General features: G+C 32.0%; 1 protein-coding gene across 1 annotated transcript in view; it reads right to left on the bottom strand.

Annotated features, from left to right (window-relative positions):
* Window positions 1-147: 147 nt before the first annotated feature.
* Window positions 148-22,956, bottom strand: part of LOC105310304 (C-myc promoter-binding protein-like) — a gene marked incomplete at its 3' end in the record, with an annotated part of 44,862 nt that continues 22,053 nt past the window's right edge. The window contains exons 2-7 of the mRNA XM_011386491.2: window positions 21,604-21,682; window positions 14,730-15,061; window positions 10,268-10,517; window positions 2,979-3,048; window positions 1,224-1,393; window positions 148-389 (exon numbers count right to left, since the gene is read on the bottom strand). Coding sequence (XP_011384793.1) covers window positions 148-389; window positions 1,224-1,393; window positions 2,979-3,048; window positions 10,268-10,517; window positions 14,730-15,040 — 1,043 coding nt within the window. The remainder of the gene's footprint in view (window positions 390-1,223; window positions 1,394-2,978; window positions 3,049-10,267; window positions 10,518-14,729; window positions 15,062-21,603; window positions 21,683-22,956) is intronic.

The following is a 22,956-nucleotide window of genomic DNA, read 5'->3' as shown; positions in this document are numbered from 1 at the left end:
ACATGACTGTAAAAGTATAACAGAGAAATACTCCTGACTGAAACAATCAAACTTTTTTTCAAATAATTCTTGACAAATTTAGTTTCCATATAAAATTTACTAAATTGCCCATACAAATACACTACACCCAAAAGGCTTCTAACTTACTTCTCAATTGGAAGGACATGAGGTCCAGAGATGGAATAACGATACAGAAAAGTCAGAAACTTCCTGAATGCATCAAAAAAAGGCCAATGAGAAAGAAGACAGATGCATTTATTAGTGTGAATTGTTTTCAGACTATCAAACTTCCCATCTGCCGATGATGCTAAACCCAAAAGAAGTCTCTGTTTGTCTGTGAGATTCTCCTCAGGGTATGGTTCATAAAACTGAATAGCAGCACCATAAACCTGGAAAACAAGTAATATGTTTAATAAATACACCTTATATCATTTATTCAAGTCACATCATTAGTTGAATATTTAATGGATGAGCCATTATGAGCCAGGCCATTATGAGCCATTTTATGCTTATGAGTCAGGCAAGGTGCCAGGTACCAGGAACACAGTAGTAAACAGACATCATTCTTTGCTTTCTTGAAGTACATTAAAAAATAGAATTAAATTTTAAAAACTACACAAGTGCTAGTCTCACATCTTCTTATTGAAAAAAAGTGCTTCAATTAAATTGCATGTTTCATAAAGAGTGAAAGCAATTTTATCAATACTCTCTGTAAGAAAATGATTGAAATTAATTATTTAGTAGACAGTGGGATAAAATTTTAGATAAGGAAATACAAATTCCAATTTTAGGCATTTCATTGAATTTCTCTGGACCTCAGTTTTTCAATCTATAAAATGAGGATGTTAGACAAGATTATTTCCAAGGTCTCTTTCAACTGTAATAGTCTGTGATTCTCAACAGCATTGTTTATTTAATAACATCTTTTATATTACTTCAAAGCTTCTGTATATCACAGAAAACGAAGCAATGAAGGATCATCATTTGATGATAAAAAAACATCTTTCACCATATTCACAAAAAAAGCATTTATTTGGGTATATAGAACAGAATAAAAATTCTTTTTCGATGTCCCTGGACATAGTTATTTTAACCAAATGGAAGAGATACGTATAATAGATTCTATTTAATCGGTTATTTTCTATTGTTCCTTGAATTATGTAAAACTTAAGAAATAAAAATATACAAAAAATTTGCAGCTGTTATTTGTTAAAACATAGTACCTTTTCAGCTGATGCTCCAGTTAACACAAATGTAGAAAATACAGGGAGAGGGTATTTGCTATTTGGTGGCCAACATTCAATAGTTGCACCCATTGGTAAACAAAATAGGGGAACAGATTCTGGGAGTGAGAATGACTCATAATCTTCTTGAGGATATCTACAAATTAGACCTATAAAAACAACAATAGATATTAGATCATCATCATCTCTTGAATTTAGGTGGTTGTAATTTGAATGATTCTGAAATGCTTTATTATTTAACACATTTGGAATGCCAAAATATTACATAAATGTTCATCAAATAACTGAATGCTTCAGTAGGATGCATATATATTCTAATGCTCCAAAATTATAACTATTTATATTAACTACTTAATATTTATCAAGCTTCATCCACAAAGGCTAAGTAAGGAAAACAAGAAAAGATTAACCTAAAGAAACATACATATACACATAATCAAAAATTAAGTTTGTGTCACAAAACCTTAAAGCATATGGATATATTTTCTCTGAAATTTTCAATATGTTTACGTGCATATATTCATTTCATCAGCTCTCAAAAACTTTCCCTCAGGGGTTTTTACACATTAAAAAAGATATCCTACAGGAGCATGTATATTATATACATGACTCCTAGCACAAATACAAGAAAAATACTAATAAATATAAGAGTCACATATTAACAATGTCTTCAGAAGTATATCAACTCAAGCCTGGCTTCTAAATAATTTCAAATTATATGAAGACAGTTTCCAGTGGCCTATGATTTCATGTTAAACAGACTAGTCTAGAAAGTGGTCCAGCAATTTTCTATTGAATGCACATCTTCCAAGCAGAGTTTCATACGGGGTTTTATAGAACTAGAAATAGGAAATAGATTCCCTAACTTTGAACAGTAAAAGTCAAGTGGAAAACCCAACTAGATATAACTTTAAAGATAAAATGATAAACTGAGAATACCAGTGGTTGGTCTGTCACCAATATCTGTGTTATTTTAGACAAATCATATACCTATAAGACTCTGGTTTTCTCACCCATAAAGTGACAGGAACTAGATATACTAACGCCCAAGGCAGTTCTAAAATTCTCTAATTATATGCTAGGCAGCCAGTAGATCCCATGAGGATCTATAGTTAACTGTCCGCTACTCTCTCGGGTCATGAGGCAACAGCATAGGCTTTAAATAAGTACAAAAATACTGATGAAATGTAGATCCTAAAATATCAAAGGTAGAAGTCCAGGAAGGTAATTTTAAAAATATATTATTTAAAAGGCTGAATCTGCTCTCTTGCAAATAAGATCAGTGTGTTCGATAATTTGAGGTTTCTGGCAATTGAAAATTTCAACTATGTACTATAAATCACAAATTAGTTTATTATATTTTAGATTATTATTATGAAAATAATTACATATGAACTATAGATGAATAAACTTAATATAAATATTAAAGAAACTAATTTAACAGGAAAATATTTTTCCACATTTTCTACTAATATAAAAATTTAAAGAGAACTAACATCTACTTATTATTTATTTAAACTTAATGTTTAAAAACCTCGCCTTCTTTTAATATTAATTTTCCATTAAGCATCCAAAAAATATATTGATGAAAACAAAACAGAGTCGAAAGACATGGGTTGTAGTTCCCAGTCCTGACAATAACGCATTGTAAGGCGGTTTTGTTTTTTTTCTTTAATCTTACTAGCCCCTATAATACATTTATATATTAAGTATCCCATGAAAAATTATACTTACCAGCTTTGTAAGATACAGTGTTAGTCTTTGCCACCGATTTTTTATAGCATAAGTATACTGCTGATCCCCACTGAATTAAAAAAAAAGAGAAAGTATTGTTTAATTTTAAAAGGTGGTAACTTAATAAAATTTAATTTCTCCAGTATATATCATCTAAGATGTAATAGATTTCTGTTAGCTATTTTCAATTGGCTATTTTTGTCAGCAGTTTATTGACGTTATTGTCCACTGTTCTCAGAAGTAAAATTTAACGTATTTTTCCCTTGTAACAAAAATAACATGAGGAAAACTTGACTCTTTAAAACAAACCTAAGCCACAACAATTTATACTTTATTCTAAATCCAAACTTTGGGCAGAAATGATAAACTAATATATACTCATATGTATATTTTCTTTTTGATTCCAGACCCACTTTCAGATATTGCCAGATTTTTCTGCAGCTCTTTATACCAAAACTAAAGAGTTGTAATTTGCCATAGCCATTTCCTTTATTTCCCATTCTCTCCTGAATCAATTCCAAATTAGGTTTTAATCCCACCACTCTCTAAAAGAACACCTGAACATTTTAATGATGCCACATCTACTAGCTGATTTCTAGTCTTCATCTTACTCAACCTATCAGCAGGTTTTGATACCACTAGTGACCCTTTTCTGGAAACATTTTCTTCTCTTGGCTTTTGAGGCATCACATTTTCCTGGTCCCTCTTTACCAAATGTCTGGCCACTCCTGTCTCTTTTGTAGCATCCTCTCTCTTCCTGATCATTAAATGTAATCTCTTCTTTACTTCCTCTAAATGATCTCATACATTTAGTCCCATGTTTTTAAAACAACTACTCCCCCAAGGAGTCTCAAATTTCTAGTCCCAGCTTGAACTGAGATAGGGAAGAGTGTGGGTAAAGCAGATTTTGGGGTGAAGAAAAGGAGTTCAGTTTTAGACATATTAAGTTTGAAACATCTATTAGACATCCAAGTGAAGAATCAAATGGAGCTAAGGTGAGAGGTCTGAAATGAAGATGCAACTTGGGAGATGTCACCACGTGACATTAGGTAGCCACAGATATATCCACACTTCCTCACCTCCTTTTGGTCTCAACTCAAGGACCACTTTATTAGAGCCCTTTGTTCCTTACCTTATATGCAAAAACAAGCCTCCCTCTACCCTGCCTGGTCCTCCCTATCACTCTTATTTTGCCTTTTTTCCCTCCGTAGCACTTACCACCACCACCATTTGGCATATTGTATATTTTCTTATTTATTATCCCACCACTAAAATAAAAATTCCATGATGGTAAGGGCTTAGTTTTATTCACTGGTATATCTGTAGCACTGAAAACAATGCCTATCATGTAGAAATACTTAATAAATATTGGTTAATTGAATGAGACAGGACATGTTTGTGAATATACAATAGAGTGCCTGCATAAACCAGTACATAAAGAGAGATTCATAGCACTGAAGACAATTATATAGAAAAAATAAACTTAAATATTAATATTGTTTCAATATTAAGAGACTACTATAACAAACATCCATTTACTTACCACTAAGATTTAACAAATGTTAACAATTTACCATATTTGCTTCAGATTTTAATTTATAAAGAAACAAAAAATTATGTTTAGCTAAAGCCTCATCTTCCATTCCTTTCTATCCTTCAGAGTTAACTACTAGCCTGAAGCTAGTGTATTTCATTTACATGCATTTAAAAAATTTCTACTACACAAATATAGACATCTAAAGTATGTATTACTGTTCTGTGTATTTTAAAATTTTACATAAATGGCGATATGCTGAATATATGCTTTATGGCTTGTTTAAAAATTTTTTTTTCAATTACAGTTGACATTCAATATTATATTAGCTTCAGGTATACAGCATAATGGTAAGACATTTATATAACTTACAAAGTGATCGCCCCGATAAGGGCTTTCAGACGCCTTCTCCCACACCAAGGAATTAGGTGCATTGTTTAATAACCTGCTTTGTTAATGACTCTACTTTTCTAAACTTGTTAAATCAAATACTGACATTCTTGAAAGGTTGTAAAACAAGAGCCATTTAGATGGAGTATAAAAAAATTCTCAGTGAGTCAAAAACTGAAGAGAGAGTCTCAAATTTGCCAAGAATTAGCTGTGTGAATCCAAACTCTTGGATTAAAAATCTTTACCAACAAGTTTTTGCATTTTTGCACCACATGACCACTTTTAAGTTCTCTTCTAGCTCTAAAACACCGATTCTATTCTAAATCAATAAAAGTCCAAATCATTTAAGACTTATGGTCCAAAGTTTTAAAACTAATAATTCTTGAAAGTCTTTCCATATATAAGCTTAATGGAGGTGGGGGCAGTGGAGAGGTGGAGATTTTTTTTTTTTGAGTCCAAAGCTGTAAGCCTGGTACGAAAATCATGTAAGAACTTGAATGATTTAACATACATTTCCTCATGTCCATTAGATTGGTTTTTAGTTGGTTTTTTTTTCCCTCCTCATTTGGAAACCTAGTAGATGGCTTTCATTCAAGCTACCTAATCTTCCAAAACAAGAGTAAGGTATATAATTATACCACTGGGTATAATTATATTAAATTATCATTGTATCAATAATTTAATCATTGCATTAATAATTTAATATTGATGGAATTATCATTGCATCAATAATTTAATCCCAACCACTTCCTGATTCTTTACATATACATTAGGCAGACATGAAAATAAGTTTCCTACATTACATGTCTATTTTAACTTTTCTGAGAGTCATAAGTCATTGTACATCTACTCCAGAGTCAAAGATCTAAATTTGCTCTCTTATAGTCAATGGAAACAGAGATTGTTAATAGATACAAACCACAATCCATTGCTTAAAAAAAGACATCTACAGCTAAGATCAAGGAAGTTTTTCTATATTTAGGGCTGATACTAGATTTAAGAATAAGAAAATAAACATTTAAGAGATTTTTATTCCTGTAATATTTCTTAGAAGAAACTAAGAGAAGCTTAAACACTGGGAAAAAAGTAAAATAAAACGCTCTTTCTTGTTGTCTATCAATTATATCTAATGAAACTGAAAAGCTCTTCCTCAGACATTAAATATACATAAAAGGGACTAATTAAGCAAAGGAGTAATTAACAAAGGAGTAGCTAACATTTATATAGATAGTAGTTACTATATGCCAGGCACTATCCTAAGTTCTTTACAAATATTAGTTAATTTAATCTTCATCAAAAGCCTATGAAATAAAGTGCTACTTTATCTCTATTTCATGAATGAGAAAACTTGAAGCACAAAGAACAAAGGAACTTGGCCAAAACACACATCTGGAATTCAAAGCCAGCAGGTTTAGCTGGAGTCCATTCTGTTCACCCTATGTTATACTGTACCTTTATTCTTTCAGTAGAGAATAAATGCTTTCTGACAAAACTGGAACCAATAATGTTTAGGGTAAGGAAAAACTGAAACTCGTATCTCAGGTTTTAGTTTCAAGTCGACCTTGAACACTCTGATTAACTAATAAGACCTAGAAATGGTTTTAATGACATAATCATTTAATATGAATCCAAAACTAACACATCTACAAAAATAAATTAAATTTTCACCAATAGTAAATGGCAAGTATCTGTGAGCCTGTATAGTCTTCTTAAATACCAAATCAAATCTGAAATGATGTTAAGCTGGGCATTATGTTATGGAAGAATTCAAAAATCCTTCTTGCCATCACTATCAGCACCATATAAGATCTGTAAAACTCTATTTGCTAGCATGATTTTCTTCCTCCACCATAATCTCTCCAACTGTCACATGTCATCACCAAATCAATATGCAAGGATGGCACAAAAAAATAGGGTGTTTTGTATATGAATAGCTGTTAACAAAAAAAGTCATCTAAAGAGGGGGGCCCACAGCTGCAGATAATTCTTTTAAGATATTATTTAGATATCATCAACATCCATTTTAAAAATTAAATGATTTTTAAACAAATACTGCTACTATCTTAAAATTACAGATTTTTCTTTAAGAAAATTTGGATTTGAAAGATGCTTATAGATAACCATGTGACACATATATAGTGCTTTCTTATATGTACTGGGACACGTTTCTAAATTTACTTAATCATCATACTAATTCATAAGGTAAATGCTATTGTCATCATTTTAAAACCGTGAAATAGGCACAGAGAGGTTAAGTTACTTGCCCAAGGTCACACAGCCAGTAAGTGTCAGATAGAATTCATATTCAGATACTCTGGTTCCAGAGAGTCTGTGCTCTGAACCACTAGGCCATACTGATCTGAACCACAATAAAATTCAGATCTATTTTATTATCTTGCTACGAAGGTTCATTCTGCATTGTATCCAGCCATATATCAATACACTTCAGTTCTTCCTCTTTTAACTTTATCTAAACCTTCAGTGTTTTTCATGTTGTTAGCTTAAGAGAAGAGAGGATAAACTTTTAAAAATCAACTTCCCATGAAAACTTAATAAGTGACGAGATGTGTGTACAATCTTTTAGATCTTAGTTAAGTGTTAATCCCCACAGTTATAACAAGGCAATGTATATAACTGCTCTAGGATCATTAAGAAATTAAATTTAAAAATGTGTGGTTAAAAACTCAATTGTTGACAAAGTTGTAAAAAAAATATCAATCCTTTTGGACTTTGTTCATAGGAATATAAATTGGTTAAACCTTTCGGGACAAAAATCTTAAAAGCAAACACGTGCATTGATCCAGAAATTCTAGGATATATAAGGAAATAATTAAGCAATGCAGAACAATTTTTAGGAGTTTGATTCTAGAGTCTTATAGTCTGGGTTTCGATCTTGGTTCAACTGCTCACTGAAGGTATGACCCTGAGCAGGTAACAACATTTAAAAAAAATTTACTGGGGTGACATTGGTTAATAAAATTATATAGGTTTCAAGTGTACAATTCAATAATACATTATCTGTACATTGCATTGTGTGCTCACCACCCAAAGACAAATCTTCTGTCACCTATATTTGACCCCCTTTACCTTTACCTACCCTCCCACCCGCTTTCCCTTTGGTAACCACTAAACTCTTTGTGTCTATGGCCTTTTTAATTTTCAAAATTTCTTCTCTGTAAAATGGAGGAAAAAATACCACTCACGGTGATTGTGAGAATTAACTGAGTAAATAATGAATATGAAATACTTAGAATAGTGTATAGCACTAAGAACTCAATAAACGTAACTTATGGAAGATTTAGTTGTAACTATATATAATAGCTTAACTTGTAATATAAACAAATTAGAATCTAAATGTCTTACAATGGAAGATGGAATAAATAAATTGTGGGACATCCACTGAGTGCAGTAATATTCAGCCATTCAAAGCTATTAAATATTAAAAGATGCTCGATTTCCACAATTACCGAAGAAATGCAAGTTAAAATTAGAATGATTTCTTGCTTATTAGTCAATAATTAAAAAGGGGTTGATAATAACCAGTGTTGGTAAGGTGTGGAACCTGGGAAAGGGCATTCTTACACAGTATGACTGCTGGGAGTATAAACTGCCACAATCTTTTCAGAGCAATCTGTCAACATTTTTCAAAATGTATAGCATACCCATAGACCCTTCAATTCCACTTATAATTATTTATTCTTCCAGAGACATGCCAATAAATATACAAAGAAAAAGGTACAGGATTGATCAAAACAACATTATTAGTAATGGGAAAAAATAGAAATAATGTATTCATCATTCTTCACTTGTATTTTCTGGAATACAATACAATCATTAGAAGAATTAAGCAGAGAGTTATATTGATAAAGATGGATGATAGTGAAAAAAGGGTTATATCAGAATATATAGAAATTTCTAACTTTTGAAAAATAAAAGATGAATTTGTCTATATTATATATACTCCACATATGTGCACACAAAAAGGTCTGGGAGGACATAAATCAAATTGTTAATTGTTAATATTGGGAAAGGACTACAAAAGATGGAAGTAGAAACAAGAACTTTCACCTTTTACTTCATAGATCTATAATTTGTCCCTCCACCCACTGCCAAATGTTTTGTGAATACACATTTCCTTTTAAAATTTAAAACAGCAATAAAAAAGTAAAGACAAAAACAACTGCAGATCACGCATAACCTTAAGGCTACTGAAAGGACTTTGGTTTTTACTAAGAGTGAGATGGGAAGCCATTAAGGGTTGTAAGCAGAGGAATGATATGATGTAATTTACGTTTTAAATGTGAACAACAGGTTGTAGGAAGCAGAAATGGAAACTGATCAGTTAGACCAAGAGTCTGTCAAACTATGGCCTTCCTTTGATCTGAGTCCTGTTTTTGTACACCTGAGCCAAGACTGGTTTTTACATTTTTTAAAAGTTGTTTAAAAAAACAAAGATGAATATGCCAACAGAGACTATATCAAACCACAAAACCTAAATTATTTGATATCCAAGAAGAGATGGTGAATTAGAGGTCCAGGCTAGACACATAACATTTACAAGTCATCCACACATGGCCTGTATTTAAATGAACTACATCATCTAGGGTGTGAGTTTAGATGATAAAGACAAATGGTCTGAGGACTGAACCCTGGGGCACTACATTGTGTTGAGGTGAGGGAGAAGGGAAGAAATTAGCAAAGGCAGAAAAGGATGATTGGTGAGGTGAGAGGAAAAAGCGAGAGAGTACACAGAAAAAGATTACATCTTTTCTTCCTGCTACTGTTTCAAGAAGTGATTATCTATGTCAAAACCTACTGAAAATATGAAGAATTGATCATTGGATTCAACAATAAGAGCAATCTTGGTGGAATGATGGAGACAAAAGCCTAATTGAAAAGAGTCAAAGTGAGGAAGGGGACAGAATGTAGTCACTTCTTTTGAAATGTTTTATTGTAAAAGTGAACAGTGAAATGGGGCAGTAGACAGAGGGAGATATAAAGGTCAAGTTTTGAAAAGATGAAAGATACTAAAACATGGTTTGCATGCTGGAAGAAATTATCCAATGTAGAGAGAAAAACTGACGATTCACAAAAAAGTCGTGCACAAGTGGAGGGAGGGGTTAACCTTGGCTAGTACATTAGTTTTGCAGTAAGGGGAAAAAACTTTTTTTTTAATTAAAAAAAAAGGCTTTTTGCATAGCTCCTTTTGAAAGTACAATTAAAGTACTTTCCTAAAAATAAAATATCCAACATCTTTAAGAACATATTTTTAATTCAGTGCTATATGTTTTTTTTTCAAAGATTTATTTTAGATTATGGTCTTTTCATCAGTGGCTAATTTTATCAGTGCAAAAGAGTCACTTACCATACTGTTGTTGAGATTCTTGTCGACTTTGCAGAATGTGTGTGGTGGACTTTCTCCTTTACTTGGTATAATAATACATATGTCTGTGACAGCCAACGTATTCTGAGTCATGTTTTCAGAGGCTCTTCGGTATGTGATATAAATTTTTTGTGATGAGGTACTACCGCTAATATTTGCAGGGCGTCCATAGGGAGTACTCTGAATAATTTCACATCCCTGTTTCAATCTTTCTTTCCAGTCATATAAAACCCTAAAATAAATCGAATAAAATAAATACACAAACACAAAACACCCTCAAATATGAAAGGTAATATTATCAGGTATCATGCACTGATCCTTAACTATAGCAGATATTCCAATCTTATTGAAAGTTTGAACAGCAGTCCCACATAAAATTAAAAGATAACCGTTATCCTTACCAAAAATTAAAATAATGTAATAAAAATTCAGATTAACCTTTGTGTTTGTTGATATAAACCACAGAATGGCAACAATTAAGCATTAGGAACTTGTTTTAGCATTTCATTTAATAGATTTAATTTATTTATTTTTGTCTCTAAAACCAAGCATCTTCTTTAGAAAAAGCAACTTTGTACTATGGCCAAAATCAAAATTTTACAAAAGGCTTCTTCTTGCCAGAAGATACAGAACCTGCTTACACACTTTTTCCTCCAATACTTCCCTCAGGTTTAAGAGACAATTTTAGGCTTTAAAAAAAGAAAATGACCTCAAATCTATCTTTAATCAAAAGTGTAAGTGAAAGACATAGGCTTTTTTTCTTCTTGTGGTAAAAATCATAGGCTTTTAATAAAGGGTAGGTCAGGCACCCATTCCTTCAGTCTTCTAAATACTATATTTAAAATACTCAGGGACACAAAGGAAATGTCATGTTTGAATTCACTGATTTGATTTTAATGCTAAGTCTTTGGCATCAGACAAAAAAAATTTTAAAGGTCTACGATATAAAGTGTGCTTCTGCATTTGCTATAGAAATTGTAACATGCAATGCCCCCAACATTAATCAGTATTCCCTTTCATAAAATCTCATTATATAAATAAAATTTAGTGCCAGAAATTGATCAAATTATTTCTAATATAATTTTTAATTTCTCTTTATGTCCTGGCTATTAGAAAAAAATTTTTTCATAATATTTTATTTTGAAAATTCATAGCTAAACTGGATGCTTAATCACAGCAACGATGTTTATCTTAATGTTAGCTTAATTGGTTACTCCTCCTCCTCCTTTTGATCTTGCTTTTTTTAAAAAAATTTTTAAAAGCAGGCATTGTAACAGAGAAGTTAGACACATCTGAATTCAAATTCCTACCACTTGTTACAAGTAATACTATCTTAGGCAAGTCTTTAACCTCTCTGAATCTTATACTACTCAGCTATATAATATTTAAAAATCTAACCCATAAGCTCTTGAGAGAATTAGGTGAGTATAAGTAAGGTCTCCAAAATAGTGCCTGGCACACAGATGCTCAATTGAAAACAATAAAAATACAATATAGAGAACAACAAACCACCATTTATTACCTCAAATTCTTAAAAGATATGGGATGTAAATACGCTTGATACATAAGATACCTATTTTCTCTAATCAGGTACTGGGCAGTTAAATATATGTTGTATTATTATTTTTGATTTTTATATTGTTAGATAACTTTTCTAACTAAACTGTAAGCTTTTAAAGGCAAGAATGATGTCATATTCTTCACAATGACAAATGAGGGTAGCTTTAAGAGTGGTTAATTTATTCATTTCAGTGCGAGTCTTTTCCTATTGGAGAATCCTTCTCATGCCTATAAAATTCCTCGCCTCTACTCTAGAAAACTCCAACACCCTAAAGAGAATCTGCAGGATTCCCTTCATTTTATCCGCAAGCTAGAATTCTGATGATGGTCAGTGGTCATTGGAGCAACTTACCTAATCTTTTGAAAACAAGATCTGACACCTGGCTTACTTTCCCAAGTCATTTACTAACTATGTAAACTTCATATGAAACAATATAGTAGCTGTTCTAACCCAATTTAAAATTACTGCAATTAACTCATAAATTGACAGAATAAAGACTGATTTTTAAAATAACTTTTTGATATCAACCTTTAGATGACAGAATTTTTAAAAATAGAGAAAACTTCAGGAGCTCATCCTGTCTTCCCTTAGGCATCTGTAAACATGACTATGTTTCCACTTTCAGACTTAATATTTTAGGAGATGAAACTTCTATAGCTCCTTCATGAGACTTCAGGGGTTTCATTATTTTCCTTATTTTTAAAAAAATATTTAAGTTAAGCTAATGCCCTTTGCAACAGAGCAATGGAATAAGAAGGCTAATCTTCATTCTTTAAACACTCTTCATCTGTTTTAAAGACATGAGTAGAGCTACTTCTAACCTTTGGTCTTTTTCTTTCGGTTTTCTAGTGAGAATATTATTTTTCTACCTTTAAAATTTTGTTCCTCCTTTACTAAAAAAATTACATATCTTTCAATTTATATAATCCTTTTACATATATGTTATATATATTATATTCCTCTTAAGAAAAACGATCTTTGCAAAAATTGACAAGCGGATCCTAAAAATTCATATGGAAAATCAAGGGACCCAGAATAGCTGAAACAATCTTAAAAAAGAAGAACAAAGTTGCAAGATTTACACTTTCCAATGTAGAAATTTACTACAAAGCTACAGTAATCAAAACTGTAGTACTGGCATAAAGATAGACATGTAGACAAATGGAACAGAATTGAGAGTCCAGAAATAATATATATCTATAGCCAATAAATTTTTTTAAAAGGTGGTGCTGGGACAAGTGGATATCCATATGCAAAAGAGTAAGATTCTTACTCAACTATTTACAAAAATTAATTCAAAATGGATCAAAGACCTAAATTTAAAGGCTTAAACTGTAAAATTCTTAAGTCAAAAACTTAGCTGTCAATCCTCATGACTCTTAGATTAGTAATAGCCTTCTGAGATATGACACCAAAACATATCTCAGACTTCAACAAAATTAAAAACTTTTCAGCTTCAAAGGATTCCATAAAGAAATGACCCAAAAAATGGGAGGAAATATTTGTAAATCATTTATCTGGTAAGGACTTGCTTCTAGAGTATATAAAGAACTCTCAAAGCTCAACGATAAAAAGACAACCCAATTAAAAATAGGAAAAGGATTCTGAACAGACATTTCTCCAAAGATATACAGATGGCCAATAAGCACATGAAAGATGTTCAACATCATTAGTTATCAGAGCATATCAAGACCACAATGAGACATCACTTCACAGCCATTAGGACAGCTATAATCGAAATGACAATACAAAATGTTGGCTAAGATGTGGAGAAATTAGAAGCTTCATACAGTGTAGGTGGGAATGTAAAGTGGTGGAGCTGCTTTGAAAGACAGTTTGGCAGTTCCTCAAAAGGTTAAACACAGAGTTACCATGACCCAGCAAATCCACTTCTAATATACAAGAGAAATGAAAACATATGTCCATACAAAAACTTGTATACAAATATTTCCAGCAGCATCATTTATAATAGCCAAAAAGTGGAAACAGCCCACAAGTCCATCAACAAATGAATGGATAAATTAATTGTGGTGCATCCACAAGATGGAATATTATTCAGCCATATAAAGGAATAAAGTGCTGACACGCACTATAACATAGATAAACCTTGACGTTATGCTAAGTGAAAGAAGCCAGTCACACACACAAAAAAACACATGTAGTATAATTCCATTTATATAAAATGTCTAGAATAAGCAAATCCCATAGAGACAAAGTAGACTGGTGATTGCCTGGAGCTGAGGGGTTAGGGAGAATTGAATAGTGACTAAAATGAGTACAGGATTTCTTTAGGGCATGATAAAAATGTTCTAAAGTTTACTGTGGTGATGGTTGGACAACTCCATAAATACACTAAAAACTACTGAACCGAACACTTTAATGGATGAATTGTATAGTATATGAATTATATCTCAATAAAGCTGTTTTATAAAAGAACCCCAAATTCAATATAGTACCCTAAGTAAAGCACTAGTTTACCCCAAGATCCTTCTCTGATACATAAAGACTTAGCATCCATCTACAATGATCATTAATACCTATGCTTAAAAGCCATTGTTTTTCTAGTACTTTAAAAATAATTAAATATTTTATGATAAAAATAATACATTAATTTTTTGGTACTTTTTAATAAGTGTGTTTCAAATTCTCTCCCCTACCTTCAACAGAAACTCAGACAAGATGAAAGTGCTGGGAACCTGTAGGACAAAGGGACACTGAAAAGATATAATGAATTGAGAGAATACAGGATTCTAGAAATAAATGTGTCTATTTTTCTAAAGCTGCCATGTATCTATTAATGAAAAGAAAACTGAACAGTTAACTTCAAAATCTACAAGGTATATTATTTGGATCCATAACAATAACTTTTTTTAAAAGACTTACCCCAGATCTGTAAGTGGAGGTTTATCTCTTCCTCTTCTATAGCAAAGGTAAATCTGTGGCCCCACAAGACTTCCATTATTGAGGTCAGCTGATAATCCAGTTGGGGTAACATCAATACACATATAATCCCGTGGCACTTCCTCTCCAAGAGATTTAATAATAACTGAAACGTCTGTGATAGGTTCTTTTGGTTTAGCTACTTTATGACAGGCATCATTGAAGTGAATTTCTTCTTCAAGGGGCTTTGAAACATCAGTTAATCCTGCTACAACAAAGTAGTCAGCAACACGAGGTCCCTTATCTTCAATCATCTTCCATTACAGAGGTTACATCTAAAAGGAAAGTAAAAGATTAATGTTTTCCCATATCAAGCCAAATAAATTCAAGTGATTTGTGAGCAAATAAGAATGACAAACTACAAAAAGAGCACTATCTCCTTGATAAACAAATTCGTATTTTATATTTCACTTTCATAGGTAAAAAGTGTGCCTTTTTTAAAAAATGGGAATATATTTAGCATTATTTATGATCATAAAAGTAATGCAAGAATTTCCATTTTTAGCAATATGGATGCCTAGATTACCCAAGTAGACAGGAAAAAAACACCCAAAACCCCACATCCTTTTAAATGCATATATATTACCATGTAAAAATGTAAGAAAAATTCCCAGGGCCCCCAAACAGTGAGGAAACCAAAGGCCAGAATGCATATATAAGCTGATAATGGGTGGAGGAAGATTGCTGACTTCCTCAGTCATCAAGGGGTTTGTGCCTTAAAAGGTATTACAGTGACAGGAGACAAAAAGGCCTTGAGACCACATAAGATAGGGAATTGGAACTGAGACATTTGTATAAAGACAAGAGCCTCAAAAGACCGTATCCCCAGTTAAAGAATGGATTTAAAAAAAAAAATCTATCCACTGGTACAGGGAGATAAAGTTTGCCTCAATCTGGGCCCCACTTTGGAGGGTAAAAAGTCTTCTCTGTGAATGTATAGCAATAGTCCTACTCATACTTGGATTTGAGGGTTGACCTTAAGCCAGCTGTATGGTCCCAAGAAGCTCCAAACTGAGATATTAACATTAACTGTGATCCCAGGTTAGTGATACCCTTGGGGAAGCAAATGCAAAACAGTTCTAGAGGGTACACTTCAACCCAGGTTTACTATACATAAAGCACAACTGAAGATGACCTCCTATTCCAAAACCATAGAAACACACAAAGAAAAATCCACTCTGAATGAGTTGCAGCAGATACAACAAACAAAACTTCAAATAAAAGGCAGAGATTATAATAGGAATGCATGCTTATAACAAATTTAAAGAAAAAATACACAAGTAGAATCCATCATGCATTTGCAAACACTTCAGTTGTCTAGTATCATTTAAATCTTATTTGTTTCTTTAACTAGGAGAATACAACCCCCTCACAGACTGTCATTACTTACCTAACAGTTATAGAAAAAAGCTTAATCTAAAATTTTCCAACATGTGTCTCATGTTAGACTTAGTTCCAATAAATGCAAAGAAATGATTTCGTGGACAAATAAGTTAGGTATATATACTACATGCCTCTTTTGTATATTTATAATATATAAAAATAATAAAGTGTCAGCAGTCCTTTGGTAAAGGTACCTGATTAACTTTGCTTTAACCCAGGATTTCTTAAGTCTATTTGAACAAAGAACCCTATTTCCCCACTTAAAAACTAGAAAAAATCCTCAGAACATGCTTTAGAAAATGCTAGTTTAAACAACCTTTTTTTGCGGACGATAAAATACCTGAGAGCAAAGAAATTCTTAGGTAGTATACTTGTTTATGATACAATTATCACCATTTTCATCTTAATTCCAAAACTCATTTAATTTTCTATATTGCTAATGTCATAAGTTTCCAGAATTCATGCCACATTTCTTAAAATCTATATCTGTTGCTCAAATATACTCTATAAATATTCTCACTATTTGTTTAGGAAAAAAGCCTAAACAAGGATCAAATGTTCTTGTTTTATTTAGATATATATGGCTCCCATGTAGCAATTCTCTTACACATAAGAATTTTGCACAAAATAATGGGCTTAAACTATTCAGGTATGCCTCCTAGACTGACAGTAAAGAGGAAGTAATAACCTGTTCTACTGAGAAGTTTCTGTTAAACATTGAATAGTCACTCTCAGCTGATTGCATATAACAGGTGCTCCACAAAAAAACCAGCAGTGTTACTCATTTAATTATCTATTCATTCTCAAAGAGTAGAACAAAAGTACTTTTCTAAAAAGCACTTCTGTATTTAACTTTTTTCTCATTTCATTAAATATTAAATTATTTCAGTCTTTGAAATAATTTTTAGTAACTGTATTTTATTTATGGATATAATATTATTGATTTACTTATTGTTGATCATTTGTTACTTCTACTTATTTTGGTAATATTTTTTAAATGCTATGATGAATAACCTGAACATAAACCTCTGGCTACAACTCATTTCTTCAGGATAAACTTACTGAAGTTGAATTACTAGGTCGAATTACATAACCAGCCTCTATAAGTGTTTATGTGCTTTTATGTGTGTATGAATTTTAAATTATAAGCTTTGATAGACACTAGTCTTAAAAATTACCTGGGTAGAGCACTTCCTCTCTTCATAATGAAGAGATTTAAGTATTTTCCTTTTTCCTAGATGCTAACTTCACGTTATTTAAACTAAAGCATACAGTCACTGTTTCATACTATAGTCTTAGGTCTTGCTATGCAGAAAGAAGGGAAAGAGAATGGAAATAGTACTGCCATGAAAACATAAAAATATATTTAAGAAGGCCTTTTGAAAGCTACTACCTTAGCCATTTGAAATAATAATATGCTTTCATTCCTAACTGAATGAATAATAGTAAATAACTACTAAAAGGGAACAAATTATTGTTCTTCATCAATACATATGAGAACATCCATTTTAAGGTGGTGATTAAATCCTCTTACATTTATTGATACAAAAGTAAACTATGCATCACCGCAGCTCTCTTGCCTTGTCATTGTTGTTATTTCCATTTGTTCATCTGAGGGCGAAGAATGGTTAGGAAGGAAGGCAAAATATTTTAAGGCAAGGCTGACAAAGTATATAATGCCAAGAACATAGCTGGCAACATTACAGGTGATTTCTTGAAAGATCTAAATGCTTTTTAATTCACTCATGAAGTATCAATAATTCTGAAAATGCAACTCTACTTTTTATTTTAAATCAATTATTTTTAAAGTAAGTTTGAGATTTAGAAGCTAGGAGAAAGACCTTGTTAAAAATTACAAGGCAAAGAAAATACTGAAAATCTTTAATATAGAAATGAATAATTAACAGTATTTTCTAACAATTCCATTAAACCAAGAGACTTCCATTGGCATGTGAAATTTATAATTCTTATGGAAAATACTAATTAGATATAAAGACAAAACGCCTCGTGTTGGCAAGAGCCACCAAAAAATTACTTGGAAAGAGCATCAGAAGAAAGCATTAGTCATATATAAAACTTGGACTTTTAGTTTAGTACATCAGAGCAAAAACCTCTAAACAGTTAAGAGGTAAATTTCTTCTTTCTCTCTCTCTTTCTCCCCTCCCTCCCTCCCCCGCTGCATGCCCCACTTCCTTCTTTTTGGAGGTAAATTCCTTTAAACTCATTTTGGAAACTAGAGCCACACAAAACAAGCATTTGATCCAACAGTTCTCTAAATAATCACAGTAATATAAAACGCTGAAACAACTTTACTCAGGCTGAAGTAACAATACGTAATACTACATCATTAACCAATCATTGTTTCCAATTCTTCGTTCAATATGACATAGATAACTTAAGTTAGCTCATATATTGTTTATAGCATTTCTTATAAGTTCAGATACCTGCTTAGCTAGTATTTCACTTCAAATCACATCTATTTTCTTTGAGAATAACAAGAAGTATGTATTCCCTATTCTTAAAAGGTTCACGAGAACTAAATTAAGAAATTACAAGAAAGCTCTTATCCATTCAGCAACTAATGGAGACTGATTAGTTTTTCTCCCTTTCAATCTCTGCCCAATCAATTCAGATTCTTTTTTATCTCTTCTATCACTCCATTAGGTCAGAGTAGTTAAGCATTTGTTACTTAGGCTAACCATAAGGACAAGAAAAGGCAAGAGTGGAAATCAAAGGTAATATTTTAAAGAATATCAACAGGACAAGTAATAACAAATGTTGGAAAGGATGTGGAGAAACAGGAACCCTCATACACTGCTGGTGGGACTGCAAATTGGTATGGCCACTATGGAAAGCGGTATGGAGGTTCCTCAAAAAACTAAGAATTGATCTACCACATGATCCGGCAATCCTTCTACTGGGAAATTACCCCAAAGACTTGAAAACTCATATCCGAAAAGATATTGGCACACCGATGTTCATAGCAGCATTATTCACGATGGCCAAGACATGGAAGCAACTGAAATGTCCTACGATAGACGACTGGCTAAAGAAGCTGTGGTACATATATACAATGGAATATTACTCAGCCATAAGAAAAGATAAAATACTGTCATTTGTGACAACATGGATGGACCTCAAGATAATCATGCTAAGCGAAATAAGCCAGACAGAAAAAGTTGAAAATCACATGGTATCACTTATATGTGGGATATAAACCTAAAAGCAACAAATGAACAGGACATACAAACAGAGACTCATGGACATAGACAACAGACTAGTGGTGAGTAGAGGGGAGATGGGGAGTGGGGAGGAGGGAGGTAGATGGGGTAAGAAAAAAAAATAAAATAAGACAAAAAATAAAGATATATGAAAAAACAAAAATCTGAATATAAAAGTTTATCAAATTATAAACTTTACTGAAATTGTAAAAGTAGCAAAATATCTTTCAGATAGAGACTGATAAACAGTCACAATTTCAAGATATATATAAAAATGGTTGATAACTCAATGGACCAATTCAACTGTTCCTCACTCCTGTTCATTTAAATAAGCTAGAAAAAATTTTCTTTTTTTAAAAAACATAATTCCACAGTTAAGAACCTAATCTAGTTCATCTTTCCTTATAGTATCAAAACTAGAGACCTTCATTCCCAGCTTTTCTAAACTTCATCTCTCATTTGTCTTCCAACCAAGGTAATCTATTATCCTTTAAATGTAATTTTGCTCTTTTCCTCTTCGACAATACACTATAGTATTTCCTCTTTCTACTAAACATACATTCATTGCATTTTTCAAAAAAATTAAATTTATGTGGATTTTCATTTAAACTTTATGAACTGTATGAAATGGTAGAAGGAAAAAGAAATTCAACAATCCCATTCACCATAAAAAATTTAGTTTATATTTGACAATGTTTCCTAATTTCCTTTGAAAATAGAAAATATCCTTCTAATCCTCAATGCAGTTATAATACAGAATAACATATTTATATATTTTATTTAATAGGCATTTTTCTAATCTGTTATATTTATAATTATACTAAATGAATACATAATATTCCATCAAATAGAAATAACATACACTATAACCAGTATCCCATTTTTCCATTCCCAGATAGTATCCAAAGTATAATAAGTATGTGCATAAAAAATACTTATTAAACAAATGAATACTTCACCCTGTAACCCTTCTCAAGCATATTATACTAAATGTAATGTCTTTTTTCTATAATTCAGAATCAATTTTCTGAACCTCAATTACTTTAAATACTGTAGTTGTTGAAGATAGGGTAGATATAGATAAACTAGATGATTCGTGTCTAGTAAGCGAAAACCAAAACCGTCAGGATTTTGGCAAAATTAGAAATTTACTGAATAAGTAATTGATTCATTCATTTAATGAATTTTTGATAAATACTTACTAAATCTGACGCTATTTTAGGAGTCTGTGGTGATACTGATGAAAGCAATAGCCTTGCTTTGAAGGCGTTTCTTGTTTAGTTCTACTTTTCCATATCTCTTTCTATACTTTTATTCCACCTCTAGCCATCTTTGCTCCTATCACCCTTCCAGATTCCAGAAGCTTGCCTTCACTAAGACCAAAGTTTCCCTATCATTTTTCCCTCAAAGCCTCATATGCACAAATGTGATTCCTACTACACTGTCCCTTTTCCCTTTCTCCTTGACAACTAGCACTCCTTCAGCATGAGCATCCTATGGAGATTCTAAAAAGAAAGAAATCTTATTTGTATATCATATTTAATAGTATGTTAACTTTCTTTTAAAAAGTTTTAACCCACCTAAGGCAAATCTAACTTTTTAAAAGTTCTGTTAACTCAAACTGATGGACTATGTGGGGCAAATTTCTTGAGCAAGGGGAGTTTACTTGTTCCCTTGTCTACTTTGGAACCACCTCCCCTCTCTCAACACCTATTCCCAACAAAAACCTACAAGGAAAAATCAAAATGCAATTATGTAATTTGATAGCACCCTTCTGGAAGATTACCAACCTCTGATTTATTATATAAAAAAAGTTAAGATAGGAATAATAGACATTTAGAGGGGAAGGGATCTTATTATTAGTCATAATCTAATCTCTCATTTTATAGCCAAAGGAAATAGCTTACTTAAAGATACCTAGCCAATTAGTGATAGAGCCTGGGCAAGAACTCAAGTCCCTCAATCCTGTGTTCTTTACATCTGAGGATGCTGCCTCCAATAAATGGTCATTAATATTGACCCAGGGCACATCTTAAGACACCTTCTTTCAATAGGTTCTTTTGTGTCACTTGTTACTCATAATCATTATGTGATGAATATATGCCAAATTCTTGTTAAGAAGTCTGGTAAATTACATCTTCAGTGTTTAATACTGAAAACAGCTAACAAATTAAACAGAAACAAATCAAAATAAAAAAACAAAAACAACTTACACATTACTGAAAGTCTTTCTCCGAAAATGATGCCAGATCTCACTCTGTGAATTCTGCAAGACTTGGAGTTTGAGAAATACTGTATTGAAAAGAATAAGAATTGAGCTTAAATTAATTCCAATCAAATCTTTCTAAGACAGCTGTGGATACTTAAAGTTCTGTTAACAATGGTAATTTTCAAATAAAATGCTTGCATATATTATTTTCATATAGTTAAGAGCCCATAAGTTATTTTCAAATACTAGCTCTTCCAGAAAACACATTTCAGTCAAGGACACACAGACACACACACACATACGCACAGTAGATAACGAGGAGAAAAACAAAAAAATAAAAGAGTAAGTAACGGCACAAAAGAGTAAATACACAGAAGCAGGGAGTGTTAGAAAAACATGACACTTGTGGGGTATGATATATATTGTCTTATTCCTAGAGGAAAAAGGAACACATTTAAAATAATTTAAACTCAAGTACCTTCTATATATATAACAAGTTGCAAAGAAGTCAATAACTGAAAGTATTTTCCACTTATTACAAATTTTTAAAACACTATTTAAATAGAATCAGCTATAACAAACCCTAAACAAGATATGGTTAAGATCTCATCAAGGAAGCTAGGTTTTCTGTCCAAAATAAATAATGTTGTATTATGGGATTCAATATGTCATTATCATATTTTCTTAGAGTTGAGTAATTTATTAAGTTGTAGTTACAAGTAATTTTAAACACAAATGAAATAATGATGACACTGACAAAGTCTTAGAGCACATTGTAGGTTAGCTTTATAATGCTGAAGACACACACACACAGCACTTTCAGTAAGAGTCAAAAGCTTTTGCAGGAAAACAAGTTGACATGCAGTCATCACAAGTATATCAAGAGGAAGAAACCACAGCTTTAGCCAATATGGATTTTCTACTAACAACAGAGAAATAGCAGCAGCAACAGACACCAGATTTACCAAACTTGGTTGGTACTTGATATATCAAGTGTCTTGAAATGTAATGGAGGGTGAGAAGAATAAATGAGAAATAATGTAAGTGCAATCTTGTTATGTTTTGGACTGCTAAAACAGATCAGGTTGAATATATGTTTTAAAAACTGGGACACCACTCTACCCCAGACTCTCTGAAAATTTTCAGTCAGTAAATGTGGAGTGTTATATATATTTTTCAAATATTTCTAAACTCACAGCTGACAAGTAGCAGAAAGACAATATAAATACTAACTTGCTGAAATATTTTTTAAATTCAACATCAATCAGATTATCACAAAAATTTTCTAGTTGAAATATTTTATATAAAAATACTTTTAAGGTTTGAAAATTAGAGCTATTTTATTTTTAGAATATCA

Source organism: Pteropus vampyrus, unplaced genomic scaffold (genome assembly GCF_000151845.1).
Source record: "Pteropus vampyrus isolate Shadow unplaced genomic scaffold, Pvam_2.0 Scaffold15, whole genome shotgun sequence".
Lineage (NCBI taxonomy): Eukaryota > Metazoa > Chordata > Mammalia > Chiroptera > Pteropodidae > Pteropus > Pteropus vampyrus.
This window is presented reverse-complemented; position numbering and strand designations above follow the sequence as displayed.